At 40.4% G+C, this 21691-nt stretch overlaps 1 protein-coding gene across 1 annotated transcript in view; it reads left to right on the top strand.

The window, feature by feature from the left end:
* The window catches only part of camk1da (calcium/calmodulin-dependent protein kinase 1Da), a 126409-nt gene extending 105298 nt beyond the window's left edge, over window positions 1–21111 (top strand). Inside the window, exons 7-11 of the mRNA XM_041780706.1 lie at window positions 4977–5089; window positions 7009–7087; window positions 7223–7310; window positions 8138–8399; window positions 9959–21111. Coding sequence (XP_041636640.1) covers window positions 4977–5089; window positions 7009–7087; window positions 7223–7310; window positions 8138–8399; window positions 9959–10083 — 667 coding nt within the window. The 3' untranslated portion in view covers window positions 10084–21111. The remainder of the gene's footprint in view (window positions 1–4976; window positions 5090–7008; window positions 7088–7222; window positions 7311–8137; window positions 8400–9958) is intronic.
* Window positions 21112–21691: the final 580 nt, after the last annotated feature.

The following is a 21691-nucleotide window of genomic DNA, read 5'->3' as shown; positions in this document are numbered from 1 at the left end:
TTCTTCTGCCACGTCAACCTTACCTACATCGTATTACCACACATACACTTTTATTTTTGTGCGTTTGTGTCTGAGTATGTGTTTATTTGCTCATAAACATTAAAAACAGCAAAATTATGTGCTTGGCTTACCATTGTGTGCGTGATTTGTTTTTAATGTGCGTCTGCATCACTTTGTGCCTAAATAAATGTGTTTGCCTCTTCAGAGCGTGACTGCTAATGTGCACACAATAATGTTGACACCAAAGCTACCACTGTAAGTGTTCTAAGGTGTGCGTGATTCTCCATCTGTATCTCTTGTTATGAGACGGATTATTATCCTGGGTGTGAGGTCAGATCTAGGGTCAGAGATCAGAGATCGACATCAGGTCACCGGGATCTAGAGTGCGCGAGGAGGGCATGAGCAGCTGAGTGTCTGACAGGTCGCCAGGTGAAGAGTTGGTTTCTATGTACAAAAGCTAACTAATGTGCAAAGAATCAGCTCTGGACTTTTTTCTGTTAGGGCCTTTGTTGTCATGAGTGAATCCACACATCCAAAAGATTCTCATCCATATAAAACACAATGTTTTTACACTCAGGTGGAGCATGCAGGTAAAAAAGGAGGACTAGTAATGACAACTTTATTTGTATAGCACCTTTGAAATCAAAATTTACAAAGTGCTTTACCAATAAGCAGAGTAGAAAATAAGAAAAAGCATCACAACATAAGCGTGTAAAACAACAATAATGACAAACCCCTAACAATAGAAGAACCCATGAAAAAACAATTTCACCCCAGCAGCATAATAACCTATAAGACACATTATAAAAACCCAGGGACATATCCTCCTTAGAAAAACATCCAAAAACCTAGAAACATTAAAATCCAGAAAAAATAAAGACCCAGAATAACCTCTATAAATTCAGGCAACACGGGGACCCAACTGCATAAAAAAGACCTGCGGACCAGAGCTGTAAGATTTAAAGTATTAGGAAGAGACAGAATAGAGTTCCTTCACTGTGTGTGGGACTTACCAGCCTGTTGCTCAACTGACTGAGTCAATGAGGAGTCAAATCAAAACAGTTTACAAGAATAGATAACAGCAAATGCAATGTGGATAGATTAATAAATCAGAAAACAAAAACGAGAACGCTACAAACTGTAAAATAATGAAAATTAAAGCGGTCAAAGCTTTGAAATCAAACACAAGAAAAACAAAAAAAAGGACCAAAAGAGGGAGAAGATGATAAAAACAGTAGTAAATACACAAATGGTGGATTACTTTAGCTTCATTAGCTTTATCTTGAGCTAACATAGCTACGCTAGCTACATAAATGATGTTACTACATATGCCAATGTAGCAGAGTTAGCTATAGCAATGTGAACTTATACAAACAAAGCTACAGCTAACATAGCTATGTAGATAACATACCCACACATCTTACATAGCTGCTTTGTCAGCTTAGATTTAGCCTCATTAGCAATGTAGCTCAGTTATCTACAGCTAAGTTAGCTATAGCAAATGTAGCTAAAGCTAACTTAGCCATGCAGATAACGCAGTTACATAGCTTACATAGCTGCTTTGTGAGCTTAGCTTTAAGGGCGTTAGCTATGTAGCTCCATTATCTACTGAGCTTAAGCAGCTACATAAGCTATGTTTAGTAATCAGTTTTTGCAGGCAAGGTTTGTCCCTTTTTCCCTTTGGTATTCTAACCCTTACTGTAAACCCTAAACAGAGGTTTAATCTGATTTTATTTAGAAAGTTGTAGCATGTATATCCATTCTGAGTCATATGACATATCAGATGAAGGGTCTATGAGAGGGGCTGTCTGAAATGAACAGTCTTCTGCCAGGCAGAAATGAGATCTAGCAGAAGCTTGTGTTAAAATGTGATTTCAAAAGACAAAAAAACATGAAGGATGAGTGAAATCCTTGGCTGGCGGTCATAACATGTCTTACAATTGCAGCAAAAATCATTAAAAAAGAAAAAGTGTGAAAAGAAGACAAAAGGACTTGCTAGATTTTCTTCGAATAAGGTTTCTGGTAGAAATGGCAGTAATACTGAAAATCAGGGGCACTGTTATATAATGATGTCCTTTACTGAACAGTTCCCGGAAGCTTTACCTATCCTTGGCATAATTTTTAAAGCAAAAATAAATAGGACTTTTTGGTTTTTGCTCCCTCCAGTGGTCTCTGAGAGCAAGTACATTGCAACCAAACTGTGAATGCAGGCCAGCGAGGGACTGGGGAGGTCAGACAATCTTGCTGTAGCGTGATTCGATGCAACTGGGCCTAGTGTGAGTACGCCCTAAATGGGAGCCAGCTTAGTGACACTGAAAACTCTATTAGCTCAGCAGGCCAGGGTTTCTGTCTAATCTTTGTGGTACAACCCTGAAGATTAAACTACTGCATACTGTGAAATTCGTCTACAGTTATAACCCCTACCACAACGCTTGCTGCATCAAATCCATTAAGACTGCAGTCAGATGTAGTGTGTAATGAATAATTATCTTAACCTAGCCCTTTTTCTCTGTTTTGCTCTTTTTCCCGTGTGCTTCTGAGAAAGATAGAGAAAGAAGAAGAGAGAAGAAGTGGCTCCCTGCTGGCAATTAGCACAATTAGCGCTGGGATTTAGACCTTGTTAGCTTTTAGCTGCTACTCAGGTGGAAAGATCACATCAGGTAATCAGCCATGATAATCACCTGGGATCTTTAGTGTGTGGGATTTTGTAAGTGTGTATTCATGTGAGCGACGGCACAGTCTGTGAGCACTCAGGAGAGCAGAAAAAAGAAAAGCAGCTCTCAAGCAGAACCTCAGGTTCTTTTTTGTGTGTTCAGTTGTGTTAGTTTTGTGTATTTTTGTGTGATGAGCGTGCTCAGTGGAGCGGGCTGTTTTCTATATGACAGGTGAATCTTTAACCAAATGAGAAATGAGAGAAACAAATCAAAAGCCAGTTTTGGACCAGTGCAGGCGGCCTCTTCCCTTTTTTTTTCTTTTTGGTGTGTTTTCTTTGTACCTTCTGTGTGTTTGGCGTGTGTGTGGGCTTGTGTGTGTGTAAGTGTGTGAATCGATGGAGAACGGCATTTTAATTAGTTTTTTTGAAAATCTCTTGGTGCATCCAGAACTTTAGTAATGAGGTGCGGATGATGTTTTTGGTTGAGCAGCAGCTCTGCTGTTGCTTCGCTTGGCTCATTATGGACAATCAGACCGGAGCTTCTGTTAATTTGTGATCAGACGTTATCCTGGTAAAAGTCGAACAACAGCCAAGTGCTGCCTAGAGTGAAGGTAAAGCACTTCTAATATAGAATGGTGCAGAACATTTGATTCAAACAAATAAACCCCTTACATAACCTAAACTATATAGAAAAAGTATTCTGCCACCTGACCATTACACCAGCAGGGGCTGTAATGTCATTGTATATAAATACATGTGATTTAATGTAGAGTTGGCTCCTCTTTGCTGCTTTAACAGCCTTCGCTAGTCTTGGAAGGCTTTCCACAGTGTTTTCTGTGGGAATTTGTGTCCATTCATTCTGCAGAGCCTGTATGAGGTCAAGCACTGATGTTGGACAAGCAGGACTACCTCACAATCTCTGTTCCAGATCATACCAAAAGTGCTCAGTGAGGTTGAGGTCAGGGCTCTGTGTGGGCCAGTATAGTTCTTCCACACCCAACTCATCAAACCATGTCTTTATAGTCCTTGCACTGTGCACTCGGGCACAGTCATGCTGGAACAGAAAAGAAACATCTCCAAACTGTTGCCACGAAGTTGGAAGCATAGCATTGTCCAAAATGTCTTTGTATGCTGAAGCATTAAGAATGGCCTTCACAGGAGGTGAGGGGACGAGCCCAAACCCTGAAACACAGCCCCATATCATTATTCCTCCTCCACCAAACTTCACAGTTGGCACAGTGCAGTCAGGCAGGTAACTGCTGAGTTTTTTGTGCTTAGATTAATGCCAGTGGGAGTTCAGAACTCTTTAGCTAGGGAATCATCAGAGTTTTGACACTTTAAACCAAATTTCTGCCCATTTTGCCACTTCAACCAAACTTTTCAGCTTTTCACCCATTTCTGCTCTTTTTTTTTTACCACGCTCTACTGCTTTTTGCCCATCCTTACCACTCCTAACATATATTTGGTCACATTTTTACCCATCTTTTCCACTTTTTTTTTTTTTGCCTTTTTAACCCAATTTACACAGTTTCTTTCTGCCATGTAACATGTACACACCATGCGCCTTAGCAGTCATTGACCCTTCTGTTATTCTAAACGGTCTTTCCAGTTGCTGTTGCTCTAAATGCTTCCACTTTCTAATAATATCACTTACAGTGAAATTGAATCTTTTGTCTTAATGGTAAATACCAGCAGCTTTGTCTAATAATCATGTCATTTAATGTAATGAAAAGGGGGTTAGGTGTAAATTTTACACCATATTGAATGAATGTCGTGATATCATTGAATTTAATAAGTCTACAGTAAGTAGAGAACCTCTAATCAGAAAGCGTGTGTTGATAAGCATTACAAAAGTATTTTATCAAAGTTCCAGCTTTAAAAGTTTCTGATGATTATATTTCTGTAAATTAACAAAAATTAAAACTAAATTCCTACTGCCATAAAGTTGAATAAACTGATGCCAATGTAAATAGATTAATTTTTGTACTTAATGAAAATATGGGTGTTTTCTGCAATGAAAAGTGACTTTAATTAAACCTTTCATTCATTTTTGAGTATCCTTGTTTATTAGCATCTCCCTGTCTTTACTGCTGTGTAGGAAGTCCATGGAGTATGTAGAGATAGGATTAGAAAGGATGGTAGTTGATAAATAAATTAGTTAAGAATTTTTGTTCTACCATTGTACTGTACATCATAAACTTGCTTTATAGAAATCAATTAAATGAAACAGTCTTACGTTTATCACCCATAGATTGGCCAAGCAATAGGTCTGTTTATTGATTTCTTATGTGAACCACTAATGGAATAACCTTCCTCTTTACAGGCTGTGTGGTTACCCTCCGTTTTACGATGAGAACGACTCCAAACTCTTCGAACAGATCCTTAAAGCCGACTACGAGTTTGACGCGCCATACTGGGACGACATATCTGACTCAGGTGAGCCTTTGACTCCTTCTGCCATCCTTTCTTTCTCTTCACCGGTTTGTCTTCATCATCCACCCTTGGACTGTGTGGCACATATGGACCACACATTACCTCTCCATCACAGCCTGTTGCATCATCTGTCTGGAATGAATGTTTCAGGGAATGTTTGTGTGTGAGAGAGTCAGGGGGTCATCATCAGTCACCACCTCAGCTATGTAAGAGCCTGCAGTAAAACCTGCTGAGTAACACTGGTCCACTGTGTGTTTGTGTGGATCTTGGAAAAAATCTTTTATGTGCTGTCAGGAGTAGCCATTGTCAAGTTTCCTGCTAATCCACCAGAAAGTTTTCAGAGGGACTCAAATCAAAGTTAGGTGTGTTTTTCCAACAGTAAAGCATACAGTGCCTACACAAAAATTCACCCCCTTGGGGTTCACCCTTTTGTTGATTTTATAAATCTGTCATGGTCAATGTAATTTGGCTTCTTGACCCAAATACATTACAAAAACCTCTTTAATGTTAAAAGAAAAGTACAGTTAAGTCAGCATCTAGTAGATGCTGCAATCACAGCACTGTGTCTGTGTGGATAGGTCCCAGTCAGGCTAGCATATCTGGACACTGCAATTTCACTCCATTCTTCTTTGCAAAACTGCTGGAGCTTTGTCAGGTTGCAGGGGGATCGGGCTTTAACAGCCCTTTTCAAGTCCAAACACTAATTCTATACTGGATTGAGGTCTTGGCTTTGACTCAGCAGCTCCAGAACATTTACCCTGTTCTCTTTAAACCATTTCTGCATATCTTTTGCTGTATGCTTCAGGTCATTGTCTAGCTGGAAAATAAATCTTATACAAAGCCATAGTTGTCTTGCAGACTGAATAAGATTGTTCTCTAGGATGCTCCTATATTGTGCTGCACTCATTTTACCTTCTACATTTACAAGCCTTCCAGGGCCAGCTGCTGCGAAGCATCCCCACAGCATGATGCCTCTGCCACCGTGTTTCACAGAGGGGATAGTGTGTTTGTGCTCATGTGCAGTGTTATAGCGTCTTGTCTGATGGCCTAAAAGCCCCATTTTGGTCTCATCAGACCAAAGGCATGGAGTCTCTCACATGCCATTTGGTGAACTCTAGTCGGGATTTAATGAGTTTTCTCCAACATTGTCTTTCTCTTTGCCACTCTCCCATAAAGCTTTGACTGGTGAAGAACCTGGGCAACAATTGTTGTTTGCAGAGTCTCTCCCAGCTCAGCTGCTGAAGCTTGTAACTCCTTCAGAGTAGTCATAGTTGTCTTGGTGGCCTCTTTCACTTTTACTTTCACGGTCACTCAGTTTGTGAGGATGGCCTGATCCAGGCAGATTTACACATGTGCCATATTCCTTTCATTTAATGGATTTAACTGAACTCTAAAGGATGTTCAGTGCTTTGGAATGTTTTTGTATCCATCCCCTGACTTCTACAATTCAGTAACTTTTTTCTGAGTTGCTTGGAGTGTTCTTTTGTCTTCATGGTGTAATGGTAGCCAAGAATACTGTTCAACAAGTGACTAGATCTTTCAGACACAGGTGTCTTTGGTCTACAATCACTTGAGACACACTCAGTGCACTCAGGTGATCCCTGTTTTACTAATTTTGAAACTACTCGCACCCTTTGGATGGACCTCTGTTGAATTAGGTCAGTCACTTTAAAGGGGGTGGATGCTGGCAGTTTGACTGCAGTCATGTTTTATGCATTCTCTAAAAAAAAATTGGAGGATATTTTGCAGATAGCATATTCATGCAAAAATTCCTAAATGTCTGTATTTTTGTGTAACACACACTTTTTATAAGAGCGTTATCTGTAGAATTGATTCAGAAGTCTTCACTGTTGATTTGGTGTTTATGAGTCTAAACTAACTGCCCTTTTTTTGACCTTCGTCCTGTTTTGTTTCTCTCCCAGCCAAAGATTTCATCAGCAGTCTGATGGAAAAAGATCCAGTCAAGCGTTTCACCTGTGAACAGGCACTCAGACACCCATGGTGAGATTTGCACAGTGAGAATCTCAAACTCAGGCTCACAAAAGGCATAAAATCAATATCTGTATTGATGTACATTCAAAAGTGTTTACAGAGAGTTTATGCATGTGTATGTTTTTGTGTTTGTGTATGTTTCAGGATTGCCGGAGATACAGCACTCTGCAAAAACATTCATGAGTCAGTGAGCCGACAGATCAGAAAGAACTTCGCCAAGAGCAAATGGAGGGTAAATATTGTTTTCTAAAGGTTTGTTCTTTGTGGTTCTGGCTGTAGTGCAGCTGATTTTTGTTTTTGCCAAGCATGACTGCTCAACCGATTGTCCGTATTTTAGAAGATGAATCACTCCGTAGTAAAAACCTGGCCCGCTATGAGGTTTAGAGTTCGCCTTCATCATTCACTTTACTCCTGAAACTTTTAAAGACAGTTACCTGCAGACTTGAAGCAAATTCTGCCTTCTTTTAATCCCGGCTCCTCACAGTACGTCATCCTCAGTTCGAGGTGTTAATAGCACATCCAGCCTGTGTCATATTTGAACCTCAGATGGTTTTAATGGAAGATAAACTGCAGCAGAAGACCTTATCACGGTATTCCTGCACCAGTGCCAGTTCATTGAAAGCAGATTCTGGACTGTAGCTTCAAAGCTCCAAATGAAGGATCACATTTTTGATCTTTCCTATGACATAATCTGTTTTTAAAAATACCAAATGTAATCCCACTTTTACAGAATATTTGTAATGTGGTGAGCTCATGTTCAAACTATATGTAGTCATAAAAATGTCAATGAATAAAACCTTCACAGATTTTTGTCCCAAGTTTTGCCCCTTTCCACCTTTCTTTGGTTTGGGAACATTTGGTTTGCACCCTTTGCCATTTTATCACGCTCAACCACCTGATTTTACCAAGAGAACATAATAAAAAGCAAAAATGATGACATGAAACTGCTCTCTCATTAAAAGTCTCACCCCATTGCTGTTTATAATAAACATAAATGAAAAAAAAAACAAAAAAGTCAGAGCTGTCTGAATCCATTTATGTTCACATTTCCCTCTCCAGCAAGCATTCAATGCCACCGCTGTGGTTCGGCACATGAGGCGGCTGCAGCTTGGCAGCAGCATGGGGAGCAGCATGGACCAGTCCAACCCCCCGACTAGGCAGAGCCAGACGCAGAAACCTGCCCAGAGCCAGAGCCAGGCAGGCCAGAACCAGCCTGCTCAGACCCAAATTAGTGGCCAGGCGGCACAAAGCCCGAGCACCACCACGGCCGCCAACAAAACCTCCTCCATTGACAACAACATCGCAGCTCCTCGCAAGGAATGTAAGTATGAGTCAGTGGTTTCAGTTGTACTACAAAATCAGGAGGACATACTGTATGAGTTCAACAAGAATTTGAAGAGTGAATTCTTTGTAAACCACTGTTTTAGAAACCTTGACTAAGCATTTGTGATACTTGGAGTAAATGTCCTTACAGTGCCTTGTTTGAACAAAGCCCTCACTACATTTTTGTGACTTATTTGTCTGTAACCTTTTCTTTTCTTCCTGGCCTTTAAACATCATAGTATTTATGGAGCATTTATTTGCATATAAAAGGTTCCTCACAGCTTCAACATGGGAACTTAAAAAGCAGCCAAAACCCAGAGTTTCAGCTGAGGTGCATCTATCCTGAAGCCTCAAAAGATACTTTTAGAACATTATTAACATGGCCGAGAGGGGAGAGTGATATGACATGGCTGTTACTGCTGTCATACTGCCCCCATTAGCCACAACATCATCCAGCCTGTGCTGCTTTTCAGATTTGATAACTGGCCATAATGTTAATACCATCCAAGGTAGACTTCACACAAGAAGTGTGTAACAATGGTATATGCTCCTGTAGAAGACACAAATTTGTAAGTGGTCAGCCTCAAGCTAAGAAAACCGTGGTTTATTCTGGATCTTCAGTTTCACGTATGTGAAAGGGTTTTTCCAGGCTCAAATTTAGGTAGCGGAGGTACCATTCTGGTTATGTATACTCCGACCCCCTGGGAGGTCATGAGAGCATGTTCCCCCAGGATATTCATTTTGAAGGTAATAACATGAATCTAGAACACTTTTTCCCCAATCCCAAAGACAGTTCGCACCCTGATGCAACTACAAAACAGGTAATGAGTATTATTACCGCGTCAACACTTTTGTAGGCCGTTTTGCCCTTAGTGTAGAAAGCAGCACAGAATTTTCTGGAGGCGGCAGCCTTGTAATTTTATATGCAGGAAAAACCCTGTGTAAATATATTTTTTTTTCTAATGCTATATTAAGATAGTTTTGCATATTTTATCTGTAAAAAGTAAAGCTTTTTTCATTCACTTCTGACTTTTTTAGAAATGTATATTTTATGATGAATGTGTGTCATGCCGTGCGTCTACGGCACAGCACATATTGGAGCTTTCTTGTGTTGGAAACAAAGGTCAGGATGCGGTCATGTCACAATGACACCTGAAGCAGGAGTTCTGTGCTCATCACGCAGGTCAAGTTTTTAATATCTGGTTTAGCACAGCAAGAGGGACAGAGGTAATGTGAGAAGTTTGATAAGTCTCATATTATACCGGTGCATCCATCAGACTAAAGTAGTAATTTCATGACCCTTTTATGGGGCTTTTATTTTCCAAACTTAGACAGGAAGAACCAAAACACAGCCTTTAACAGTGGTTTAACCACACTAGGAGCCAATAAGGAAGTGCTTTGAAGTTTCATCATTGTAAATCATCAATTTGTTGTGTTAAAAGAAAACCTAGCAACAATAACCAGAGGGGCATAGCTTTCTAAAAGGATAAATACTCTAGACCTCAAAATACCCTTTGTAATATTTCCTTTTCTTGTCTATTGTCTCCTCCCTCTCAGGTGTCACTGCACCAGCTACGCCCTGCAGTCTGGCGTCTGCAGCTTCATCTCCGGCCGCGGGCGCCGAGCTGAACCGGCCCCATCCCTCAGCAGTTCCCGCTCCCGTGCTCACTGAGACCAAGTGACGCCAGGTCCCGCGGGGAACCAGCTGGGAGGCCACAGCGCTGTGAGGCAGAGAGAGGGAACAAGTCTGAGGACGACAGGAGAAGAGGAAGACCTCCTCCTCCTCCTCCTCCTCCTCCTTCTTCTTCTTCTCACCTCTCTCTCCTCACTGCATTTCTATTGGATGTGCCGCCCAACCAGTTCCCCGCCCTGCTCCAGGGAGAGCAGAGGACTTTACCGCCACCCAAACGTTTTAAGCCACACAGCACCCTGCTGTACACTCTCCACCCACTACGAGGGCGCCGTTTTGGAATCCACTGCAGCAACACGGCTACAGACTCACTGATGGATGGCCGGCTGTGATTGGTTGCTGTCGACTCCTGGCAGTTTGAGAGTAAACGGTGGACCACATCGGGGTTTGGTGGTGAAATATTATTCAATGTCAGTCACATCAACTTCCCTCTTGAATCTGCTCTGTCCTGCTCTGTTTTATTCAGCTTTTTCCTAATTAGGTTTGACTTTTGGCAACCTGATTGTTACCTTTATATTAATGTTAATTTTAAAAGTGATGTGCGTTACTTAAAAAGAGTTATCATTGTCACATTAGTAGTGCCATTTAGTTAATCTACTATCAGTGGCTGCTGGTGTATTATTTACAAGGAGGTTCTCACAGAAGGACCAGGATGTGCATCTTTATTAGCTTAATGCTAATACATAATGAAGAACTCCGTTAATGGGCTAACAGAAATAGCATAAGCTGGTGAACCTTAACAAACAATCTAGTCAGCCTACCAATGTTAAATAAAGTAGATTGTTCTTGAAGTTAAGAAACACCAAGGACATTTTTTTGCATCTCTTTCTACCACTACACTTGTGTTATAAGTCTAAAGTTGGGGCTAAAGTTTAGCCCACATAAACAGCAAATTAAAGGGGCATGCCATGACACCTGTGACTCATTTACACTAAAGTGAAAGAAAGAGGATGCTTTAGTTCTTTAGCTGTAAAAAAAGAAGCCCATTTACAGAGATAAATGTTGTTATTGTAACAATTAGCCTCGGTTTCTTCTCCAAATTCTGCCAAAATGTAAAACAATCTGCTGTAAGTTAAGTGAAGAATGAGTTTCTCATCTTTATTGTATAAGAAATAAAGGGCTTAGCCCTGCAGGCCCATTTATAAGTTGTTTGCACATGACGTCACAGTGAAGAACTCCACATGGAAGCAGGAGAAAGTGCTATCAAACTGCCAAAGTTTTGTTCTGTTTACGGCTGTGTCAACTGTTCAAAAAGTCCTGAAAGTGGTGACACATTCAGGCAAAAGAAGTCTAAAAAGCTCACAGAGAAACTGCGGCAGAAATAGACTGAAAGCCTCCATCCAAAGTCTAGAGGAGCGCTGTCAGCGCTGTTAGTATATGTAGTCACTCTTTTGGCTCCAAAAAGGCTCCTCATATGGTACCAATTTAGCTTTTAAAAAAGTATGTCACAACAGAAATGTAAGAATGGAAACTCACTCTCAAACAGGAGTCAGCTTCTGTGGCTCACTTAAAATAGCTGTTTTATAGAGCCAGCTCATCCCTCAGTCTTTTACCCCACAAGGTTCCCATCAGTTGCGTGTTTATGGTGTAAAAAAGGCTCTGCTAGCCTCTTAGCTCAGTACAAGACTGGTCTGCACAATTAAGGCAGGGCATACTCTGTGTGATTTCAAGCCAACTCTATAATAGTCGTGGTGGAAAGTCAGCTCACACCGTGCGCCTGAATCACTTACAACGCACAACCATTACACATGATTTACGTGCTCACACTGTATGGTCCGATGGTCGTGGACAACCTGAGTGCTCACACAGTACAAGTGAAGTGGGGATGTGTTGCTATCTCTCTCTCTGTCCCACACACACAAACAGCATCACCATCCGTGTCAGCTGCAAGTCCGCAGGTAGGAATATTTCCTGCTCATTTATCCTCCTGTACCCTACATGGCAAACGATCCATAATCTAAGTGAAAGTTGGTGCGACCTCAAAGTGAGTCGTGCAGCAAAGAATCCGTGGCTGAATCTGGATGAAATTCGCACAGTGTACACCCGGCTTAAGTCAGTTTGTTTGTGGTATCAACCACCTCTATGCTTCAACATATTAAGGTCACTTTTACACCTGATACTCTGGAGGGCTTGATTTGGTTCATTTTCAACTTGCACTTGAACCAGACTGCCTGGACAACATCAAGTAGTAATATGTTTATGGTGCTGTCGTCCCAAACAGACAGTGGTGTACAAGAAGACGAAACCAGAAATTCATCCCCTTCCAGCTTTTTTAATGACATAATCAAAGAAAAAGCACCAAATTTCTTTCTTCTGTAATTTCTTAAAATTTCTGCTTTTGCTTTGGTGTCATTACGAGCAGTCAGCGAGCTGTCCAGCATTTCCTTCTTTACATGAGACGAATGAATCAGTACCGAAGAAGAAGGCAAGCCCAAATGAGAGTGAGAGACTGTGGCTTTTTGCAATAGTTTTGCATATGCTGAGCGAGGTACTGATTTTTCTTTGAGTGTATTAAATCACATAAATATATCCATAAATCCTTATGCTCCTTATGCTATGCACCAGGGTCCGTTTGAAAGTGAGCTAAGATCCTATTTTTAAGCAAACCAGAGTTCACTTGATTGGTCTGCACCAGACTTCCCTTGAGCTGTCACACTGCTCTAAAGGAACCAGACTATCCAGGGTTCATTTAAAGTGGACTAAACATCTCTGTGAAAGTGACCTAACTTTCCTCCATTCTCACTGATTCCTAACTGCTGTTCTTCACTTCCTGCCCCCCATCGGACATTAAATAGAATCATGTGACTGCAAACAACCTATACAAACTGTCTCTGTTTACACAGACTATCAGTTATGCAAGCATTCAATCAAAACCCTGTTTACCACAACCCCTTTATATCTTTTCACCACAGTCACTGTATTTATGGCCCCTTATTGTCCTGTAGGAATGGTTCCATCTTCCTTTTATGTGCCATAAACTAATCCAGCAGATTCCCTCCAAAAACAATTATATTCAGAGTACAGTCTTCTTTGTCAAGACCTGATTTTTGACTTTACAGATATATCACTAATGTGACAATGATTTATTCAGTAAAATGCTACATATAGCACCTTTAAGACATTTTGTATGTCCTTTAGGGCTGTTTTTGTTTCTTTATTTGTGCTTTAATAAGTGCTTTAAAAGTACCATACGACTGTTCAGATATGAAAACATGAGTAAGCGCTTTATGTATTTTGCACAGAAAAGGTCAGATAAGTTCTCAGACACAGATCAGACACCATCCACTTCTTTAGATCAGCAGGTCAAGATTGTAACTTTTAAAAAAAAGGAGAAATAACCAAGAGTGGATGTTAGAGCATTGTCTGAAATTTGCTGATTTGTTTATTGTTTTCTTACTTTATAAGACTTTTATAACAATCACCCTTTAAGGGCCACACATACAGGTTACTATGAAACATGCAGCAGGTAAAGAAAGGTTAGGTAGAGGAATGTTCTGGAAAACTGCCTCCAGTTGAGAATGTCTGCGACTACATGAAAACTAGCCATTTAATCTCCAAAAACAAAGGAGCCCTGAGCAGCTGAGTCTAAGTTTCAAGGTTACAAACCATCTCTGAGATATTTAACTGCCTCCCTCATGGGTCCTCAGAGGGTTTTGCGTTTAGGGAGATAAAATCTAACATAATGAAGTGGCTGCTTGTTCCTTCTTCCCTCTTAAAAAGCCATGATACCCACCTTTTTTTTTCAAGCTGCACCCAGTTCGGAAGTGCTCAGGGAAAACTGCAGCTGCACTGTGAGCGGGCGATAGAGATGTAACTGGTTTAGGTTTTTGTGTCAGTACTTTAGGTTCAGTCGTTGTGGTATCACAGTTAATGATCCAGGGCTTCAGATGTTAGCTGTGTACTCAGTTCAGTGTTGTTTGACTACTTACCTGTGACGTTTAAGGACTCAGACTTTGACACTCCTCCAAGGACTCCAAAGTGCTCTGGTCATTTTGCAAAATGTGCAAAAGTATATTTTAGGGCTTTTTTGCTTTTATTAGATAGGACAGCTGAATAGAGACAGGAGATATGCTCAGAGAGAGTGGGGGAAGACATGCACCAGGATTGGGATTCAATCCTGCGACCAGTGCCTCAAGGACTATGTCCTCCCCACCATTTCCACCAACTAAACTAAACTGCTGCCCCTATTCTTGTATGTTTAAGAAATTCTTAACCCAGGCACATGGCACAGCACTTTCTCTGTTAAAATTAAGTATGACACATTAAAAACATAGACAGGCTTGTTCTTGCCATATCTGGTGATCCTCGGCAGTTCCCTCCTGACATAATGTTAAGTTTTCTGGGGGTTTTTTGTAGTATATTAGTAGTCAAAGCTGTGTTGACCAATCGTATCAGCAGGCTTTGGTGTAAACAAGAAAAGCCACAATTTAAATGTAGTCAACTGTTAGCTTCATCCATTGTGGTAGCAGTTTCAGTCTAGTGTCTCTCCTTGTCAGTTAACACTCATGTTGTCGCCACAGATCAACAAATCGGTCCTCCATTTCTGGCATCCATCTTTGATCCCCAATCCTTGATCTAACTCTATGCTACGTGTGTACTATCATTGCTTTGGCTGTGTTTGTTGTGCTTCCTCCCTTGGTCAGTCCGCTTCCTGTGCTTGTTCGGCTTTCCTCGATTTCAACTCATAAACGTGTGATATTTACAGTTTTAAGTTAGAGCGGTTCTAATCCTCTTCAGAGCAGCTGCAAGTAGGAAAGATCACTTTAACACGCTACACACCACATGAAAATCTGGCAAAATACTCTTTAGAACCACTGGATAACTGGGGAATCTGACTCACAATCGGCACAATGATTGGATAGTGGGTACTACTTAAAGTATATGTGTGTATTCTTGGGGTTTTTCCTTTATTCTTAGAAATTAGACAGAAAAAACACCTGTGTGAAATGGAATGACTTAAGTCCAAGGTTGAAGTCCTTTGTATTCCTAGGTTTCACTCTATACTGACAGACTGATGTTGTTTCCTGACTCTGACATGACTACAGTAGTTTAGATTGTGTCACCTGCTGTAAAGGCCTTTTAGACTTCACTCAGAGAGCAGTACTATACCATGTCGGATGCTCACTCTCACATATCAGATTGTCACGTCTTTGTCAGATGCAACACTACTGATCCCTTTACCGGAATTCTGGCCAAAGACTAGTGCTGGGTACGAAAACAAATTGGTCCATTTTATTTGATGAGTTCAAACAAATGAGTCATAAATGAAGCTACAAACTATCAAATTTAAGGGCTGAACTCCAGCTGTAATGTCTTGCCATTTACTTTTTTTATTAAGACAGAATGGGGCTGAGAAGTATCTATAAATTATTCAGAGTGCTTGTTTTAATGTGTTTGGAATGTCAGAAAGGTGTGATAGACCAGCTGGAAGACTGTAAATGACTGTAAATCAAATTTCACATAAGCTCTTTGGAATTCACTTCTGGCTTGCTGTGCTGTTGTATGTGTCAAACTCCCAACCCTTTGGCACTGACTTAAAATGATACGTAATGTAAATGTCTACATGCAGGATCTACATTATTTACTACAAGCATCGTATCTCTTTAATCAGCTCTTAAAGGACCATTTCAGCGAGCTTGGTTTTCTGCTATTTCCCTCTAATAAACATGTCCACACTCATTAGTACTAAACCTACCATCCCTATAATTAATATTAAATTCATGCAGAATCTGAGAGATAAATCTTATCAAATAGGCCACAGATATAGAGTTAGAATTTTGAGTAATTCCTTGAGAGTTGAACTATGTAACTTTTAATGAATATTGGCTACACCGATACACAAGTACACCCTTTTGCAAATATTTTGTGATCAAGTAGCATGGAAATTGATTTCAAGCATTCTTTAATCATATGTTAAGGCAACTTAAGTCTACATTCAGCATAAGGAACTGGCAAAGTTCTTTTGATTATTTAAAAAAGAAAAAAAACAGTGCTTGACACTGTCATTTTTCTCCCAGCTCTCACGTTTTCAAAAACACAAATGAACTTGTACTTCTTTTACTGATGCTATCATGTCAAAATGAGGAGTATTCAGGCGTAAAGCTAGGTCGTTCCTCTCTTGAGGAGGAAGGCATTGACTGCACCATCGACCCCCTAAAATCTGGTCTAAAGTCTACAAATTAGATAGGCTTGCTTGTACTGTAACCTGGCATGCCAGATCAACTATTTCATTGCATGGATAAATTTCACAATCATTTGGGAAACCTGGGAAAGCATTTGGGAAGGGCAGGACTTTTCAAAAAAATCTTAGAAGGTGATTGGACAAATGTGTGTAGAGGGCATTTGCAGCTTCTGTACTAACCTGAGCTAAACAGGTTAGTGCTGCCATAGTGTTTGAACAACAAAGCTTGTTGGTGGGTAAAATTCATGTTGAAGCCTGTTGAGAGGCATGCAAATACATCTTCTCTGCTTGAAGAAGCTTTCAGTTTGGCTCTTTGCTCTCCTTTTAATAAAGAAATGTGTTTGAGGTCTGATTAAACTGACACTTTTCTACATCTAAGCCAATCGCTATGGTTGTAGCCATTGTATACACCAGCTAACAGTACAACTCCACCCTTTCTGTAACTATTGCAAACTCATGCTGAAGCAGCCCAGAAGAGAGAAAGCATCTTTTCTATCATGAACGCTTCCAGTGTGGCTCTTTGCTCTTGTTTTAATAAAGAAATGTGGTCCAGTTCAGAAAAAACTGCCACTATACTAGAGCCACATCCAAGCTAACCACTATACTGTCTGGCAGCAGCAATCGTTGTCAACTCAGTACAACTGATCCCCACCCATGACTACCTCCTCTTTCTCCTCAAATGACGGTGATTAGTCAGAACTGTTTTTGGTTCGAGGTTTGCAAGATGGATTTGCCTGATGAAAGACAGGAGTCTGGGCAGTCCATCTGCTTTGCAAGGTTACTTACACTGTGCTTGTTCCACACATGCTTGTTGCGCGAGTTAAAGAGCCGGCAGGAGTTCTGTCCATTTGAAAATGAAGACTAAAATCCACAGTGTAAATACCCACACACCTACCAGCAGGCGCACACTGCTCTTAAAGTTGTAATTTGACATTCCTAAACACACCTATGTAAAATCCAGGCACATAATCCAACATCACTAAAACTAATTAGTTTCAGCTCTCATTCCCTTTAAGAGCAGTGTGTGCCTGCTAGCTGGTGCTTTGGTATTTACACTTTGGATTTTAGTCATAAGTCTTAGATTGACTGAGCATTACCTCAGTAGAGTTTAGCTTACCTTCCCGACTTTGGACCAGGTCTTAGGTGGTGCAGTCATTTTCTGCATCCTTAGAATCATGTTATGTAGCTTCACTAGGAGACGTAGCACCCTGAGCAGATCTGACACCCAAGCAGATGTGGTACCTGCACTGGGGTTGTACCCAATCTAGATCTCACTATGTAGACGGACACACCTTTTCATTTCTTTTTTTATCTTTATGTACATGCTCCAGACATACCAATGGAAAAGCTCTAATGCACCCTAGAAGCATTTGAAATTAGCATCAATGGTACTGACACTGATATGGTTAATGAGTTAAGATCTGACTGAAACATTTGTTACTGTATGCGTGTTGCCCTGATGACTGATCCAGTTATAACAGAGTTTAAGTTTGGTAGAGTTAGGAAACAAAGGCAAAAATAGCCTCCTGTATTTTAAAATGTTGAGTACGTATTCATCAAGAAAAACACCCACAATTATAAGTGTGGTGAATTCATATATTTATTCATGAAGGGGGATTTTAACCATATAAGGGCTTTATTCCTATGATCACCTTAATCTAATTATTCACCATGTTTTCATAACCATTGATTGCTATGCATTTTTTAAACATGTTAAAGTGTGTTGTCAGTGTTTTTTCTCAGAAAAAAATTAGCACCAGTAGTTAGAAAAATTAGAGGAGTAAATTAGTGCAAGTTGCTGTATTTTGGACTATTTCACCATTACTTTAGTATTAATTAAAGAGCCACATAGTTAAAGCAGAGTACCAGGTTTATCTCCAGCTCTAATGATGTTAACGTCTCGTCAGCCAACACTGTAAAGTTTGTTTTTGTTAAATGTGACGTCGTCTGTGTTAGTCTGGACGTTTGGGTTTCTGAATGTAATTGTGAGGCAGGCAGAGGGTTCAGGTTCATGCTGCTCTGTGGTTCTATGTATAAATATGTCTGCTGTATAAAAAAAATATGTTTTTTTTTCTGAATGAATACTTCTTCACCGTTAAAGATGCTACTGTAAATACATTGTGAATATGAATGATCATTTTCAAGGAAATATTTACTAATGTTTTGCTGTTCAGGCATGTGAGAGCGGATGAGTGAGTGTGTGTGTGAGGGAAGTTGATTGTATTCTTTATGGAATGTTTAATGTACAAAAAAAAAAGCTGAATTCCCCTTTATTCCCCTCTGCGGTTTGCTTTCATGTACTGTCCAGCACTGTGTGGCTGCCACCTGCAGAGCTGCACAGCTCAGTTTGATGCCATCAGTGTTTCACAACCACTTTAATGTACCGGACTATACATGTTAATGTGTGTCAGTCCAGCTTAAAGTGAAAGCAACGTTTACTGAACTCAGGCTTCTGTTTTTGCCATTCTGAAGGAAGAAATCCAAAGCTGTGATCGACTAAGAAACACACTGTTCAGGACGAGGGGTCGCTCTCGTCTGCTCTCTGAGCTCAGACTCCTCGGACCTTTTCTGTTTTTTTTTTTAATGATGATGGCGCTGAACTGTGTCGTCACAAAAGATGGAAACACTAGCATGTTCAACAAAAGTGCTTCAAAATTCAACATCACCAATGAGTGTTTATCTTATATGCCCTTGTATGATGTTAGTATCTTTGTATTATGTAAAGACGAACACAGGATGAGACACCCAAGTCCACAGCATGCTTAGTGGAAAGTTTTGGTTTTACAAACAGTTATAAGGTCATTTTAGTTGTTTTTTCACAGCTGGTTTTTGCAAAAATGATGCATTTGTTTTGCAGTTCTGGCTGTTGCCTCTTAGCAAGAAAAGAAAAGATCACTGGCTAGTGTAACTGCTAAGGGCTTTGGTATTTAAAGTCAATGCAAAAAAAAAAAAAAAAAAACAGGATTTTGAGTGTGTTTAAAGAACAGAAGATTTTCATTGACCCCCAGGCCAAATATCAGGATTGAAAAGAAAAATCTAAATGTATAAAATTAAGTGTGCAAGTCATGAAAAATTAGGCAGGTGTCTGTTGCATGTGTCCTCTTATCAAAAGCCATGCCTCTCTCGAGTGGAGCGACGTCTGCACACATGACCATGACCCATGCAGCTAGGGATGGAGGTGATAAACTGGCTTAACAATTACAGTCAGATCCCTACATAGTCAGTGGCGGGAGAACTGGTCAGTTAAACTAATTATCTTGTTTGTTTTTATCGATTCACGCCCAAAATCCCGGTCAGTGCTTCATCTAAATTAACACAGCCACCCACTACTTGTTGTCCATTTAGCTGTGATAAATGGTGACCACCATGCTGCTGTAAAGCTCTTAATTACAGTATAAATAAAAATGTATTTATAGCACTGATAGCATCTTGTAGAAACGGTAAAGTTTAGCACTAATTTGATCTTGAAAGTGAGGATTTTTATCCCAATTTTAGGCCAGATTTGCCTCCCCCAACAATCAGAGAGGACGCCCTCTTTAAACGATTATTTGTCTGAATAACCCTCAAGTGTGTGGTGTCAACTTAATTGTTTTACTGCTCCAAATCACTTTGTAGTCTCCCAGACCTGCAGCTCTAAATATTTGAGCCATCAGAGCCAGGATCAGATGAACTTATGGCACCTTCCATCTCATACTTGAAAAAAGACCAAGATTTTCATCCAATTCTAGTATCTTATGAAGATACACTAATGGAATGAAAGCATATTTAGCAATTAAAACTACAGATTGCAATGTTGAAACCAAGCAGCAACCTCCTGTCCTGAATAATGAAGCTAATGTGGAAGTACAAGAAACTGCAATACGGTTAGTGTCCACTAGAGGCTGGCTGCAAGAACACCTGAAGTCATGAGCACAACACATGTTTAAAAGCCATTTTTTACACTAGAAATAAACTGGTTTACAGCCTGGTTCACAAAACGAAATGTGTCTCAATAGCTCGTGTCTTCATGAGCACAATTTTTTTTTTTACCACAATCGTTTGGATTATATTTTGGAAAAACGTCACTGCTCACTGATTGGCAGGTCTCATTTAATTGACAGATAGCTTGAGAGCAGACGCTACCTATCAGTCAACCAGAAGGCAAGCGTTACCGATAGCTTGCCTGACTGGAAGTTGTGCTCAGTGGACAGGCTCTTGTCTGCTGTCAGGCTGATCCAAATTTTGGTTGAGAACACAATTTCAATATGGAAGCCGCCACAGATTGGCTTCAAAAGCTACCACCTATTGTCATCAAACAACTGACGTCACACAGGCTTCGTCCAATTCTTTCTACAGTCAATGGTTGAAACTTGTAGGTTGTAGATGCTAAAGTGCTTAGTGTTGGTAACCCTTGTCAAGCCCCCTTAGAGAACCTAAATCCAAAAAATGATTTAACTTTGCAACATACTAGAATCAAAATCAGCTAAACACTGTTCTTATCATATGTAGTGCTACGTTTCCCTAACATACACTGAAATGTATGACTCTTTATGTATTAAGCTCACTGATTCAGCAAGTTGCTAACATAGATAGCAAATCAAGGCACTCTCTCTTAGGTATATTGAGCCAAAAACATTTTGCAGTAGAAAATGCCTCCAATGAATTCCATTAAACTCCAGCGAGTCTAGCCTCCATGCTGGTTGCTAATATTGATAACTGGTCTTTGCATCTTAACCTCCGCCAAGGAGGTTATGTGATCCGCAGGGTTTGTTAGTTAGTTTGTTAGTTTGTTTGTTAGCAATACAACTCAAAAAGTTATGGACGGATTTTGATGAAATTTTCAGGAAATGTCCGAAATGGCATAAGGAAGAACTGATTAGATTTTGGGACTGATCCTGTTCACCGTCTGGATCCAGGAATTTTAAAGGATTCTTTACTATTGGGAGATGGGGCTGATGGTGGAGGTCTGCGCTCTCCGAGGGCTTTTCTAGTTCTCCTAATGCTTTTAAAGACTTGTTTGTATGACTGAAACTTTTAACCAGCTGCCTCCTGAAATCGGTGTCTCCCTGTGGGTGTCCTCGTCCAGAGCGGCCGACTTAGCTGGCTCTATTGTATTTACTCTCTGCATGTGACCACAACAGACTCCCATCCTGTGCACCGTCGTTATGCAGACGACACCCTCATGTCTCAGAGTGAGCACCGCCTGATGTGCTGGGGTGATGATGATGATGATGATGATGACTTTCTGCTCATGGGGCTTGTATATCAGATGCCTTCGACAATCATGTGCACATATCAGAGCTACCATGACGACACAGGCCAGAGCGACTGATTGTGTTTCATTTGTCTTTCTCCTGGAATAAATCCTGAATGATCATAATGTGAGTCCTCCATGCTGTTTCTTTCTTCCTTTGGTGTTTGAACATGTCCAACTAGTTTC

The sequence above is a fragment of the Cheilinus undulatus genome, linkage group 23, assembly GCF_018320785.1.
Source record: "Cheilinus undulatus linkage group 23, ASM1832078v1, whole genome shotgun sequence".
Classification (NCBI taxonomy): Eukaryota; Metazoa; Chordata; class Actinopteri; order Labriformes; family Labridae; genus Cheilinus; species Cheilinus undulatus.
This window is presented reverse-complemented; position numbering and strand designations above follow the sequence as displayed.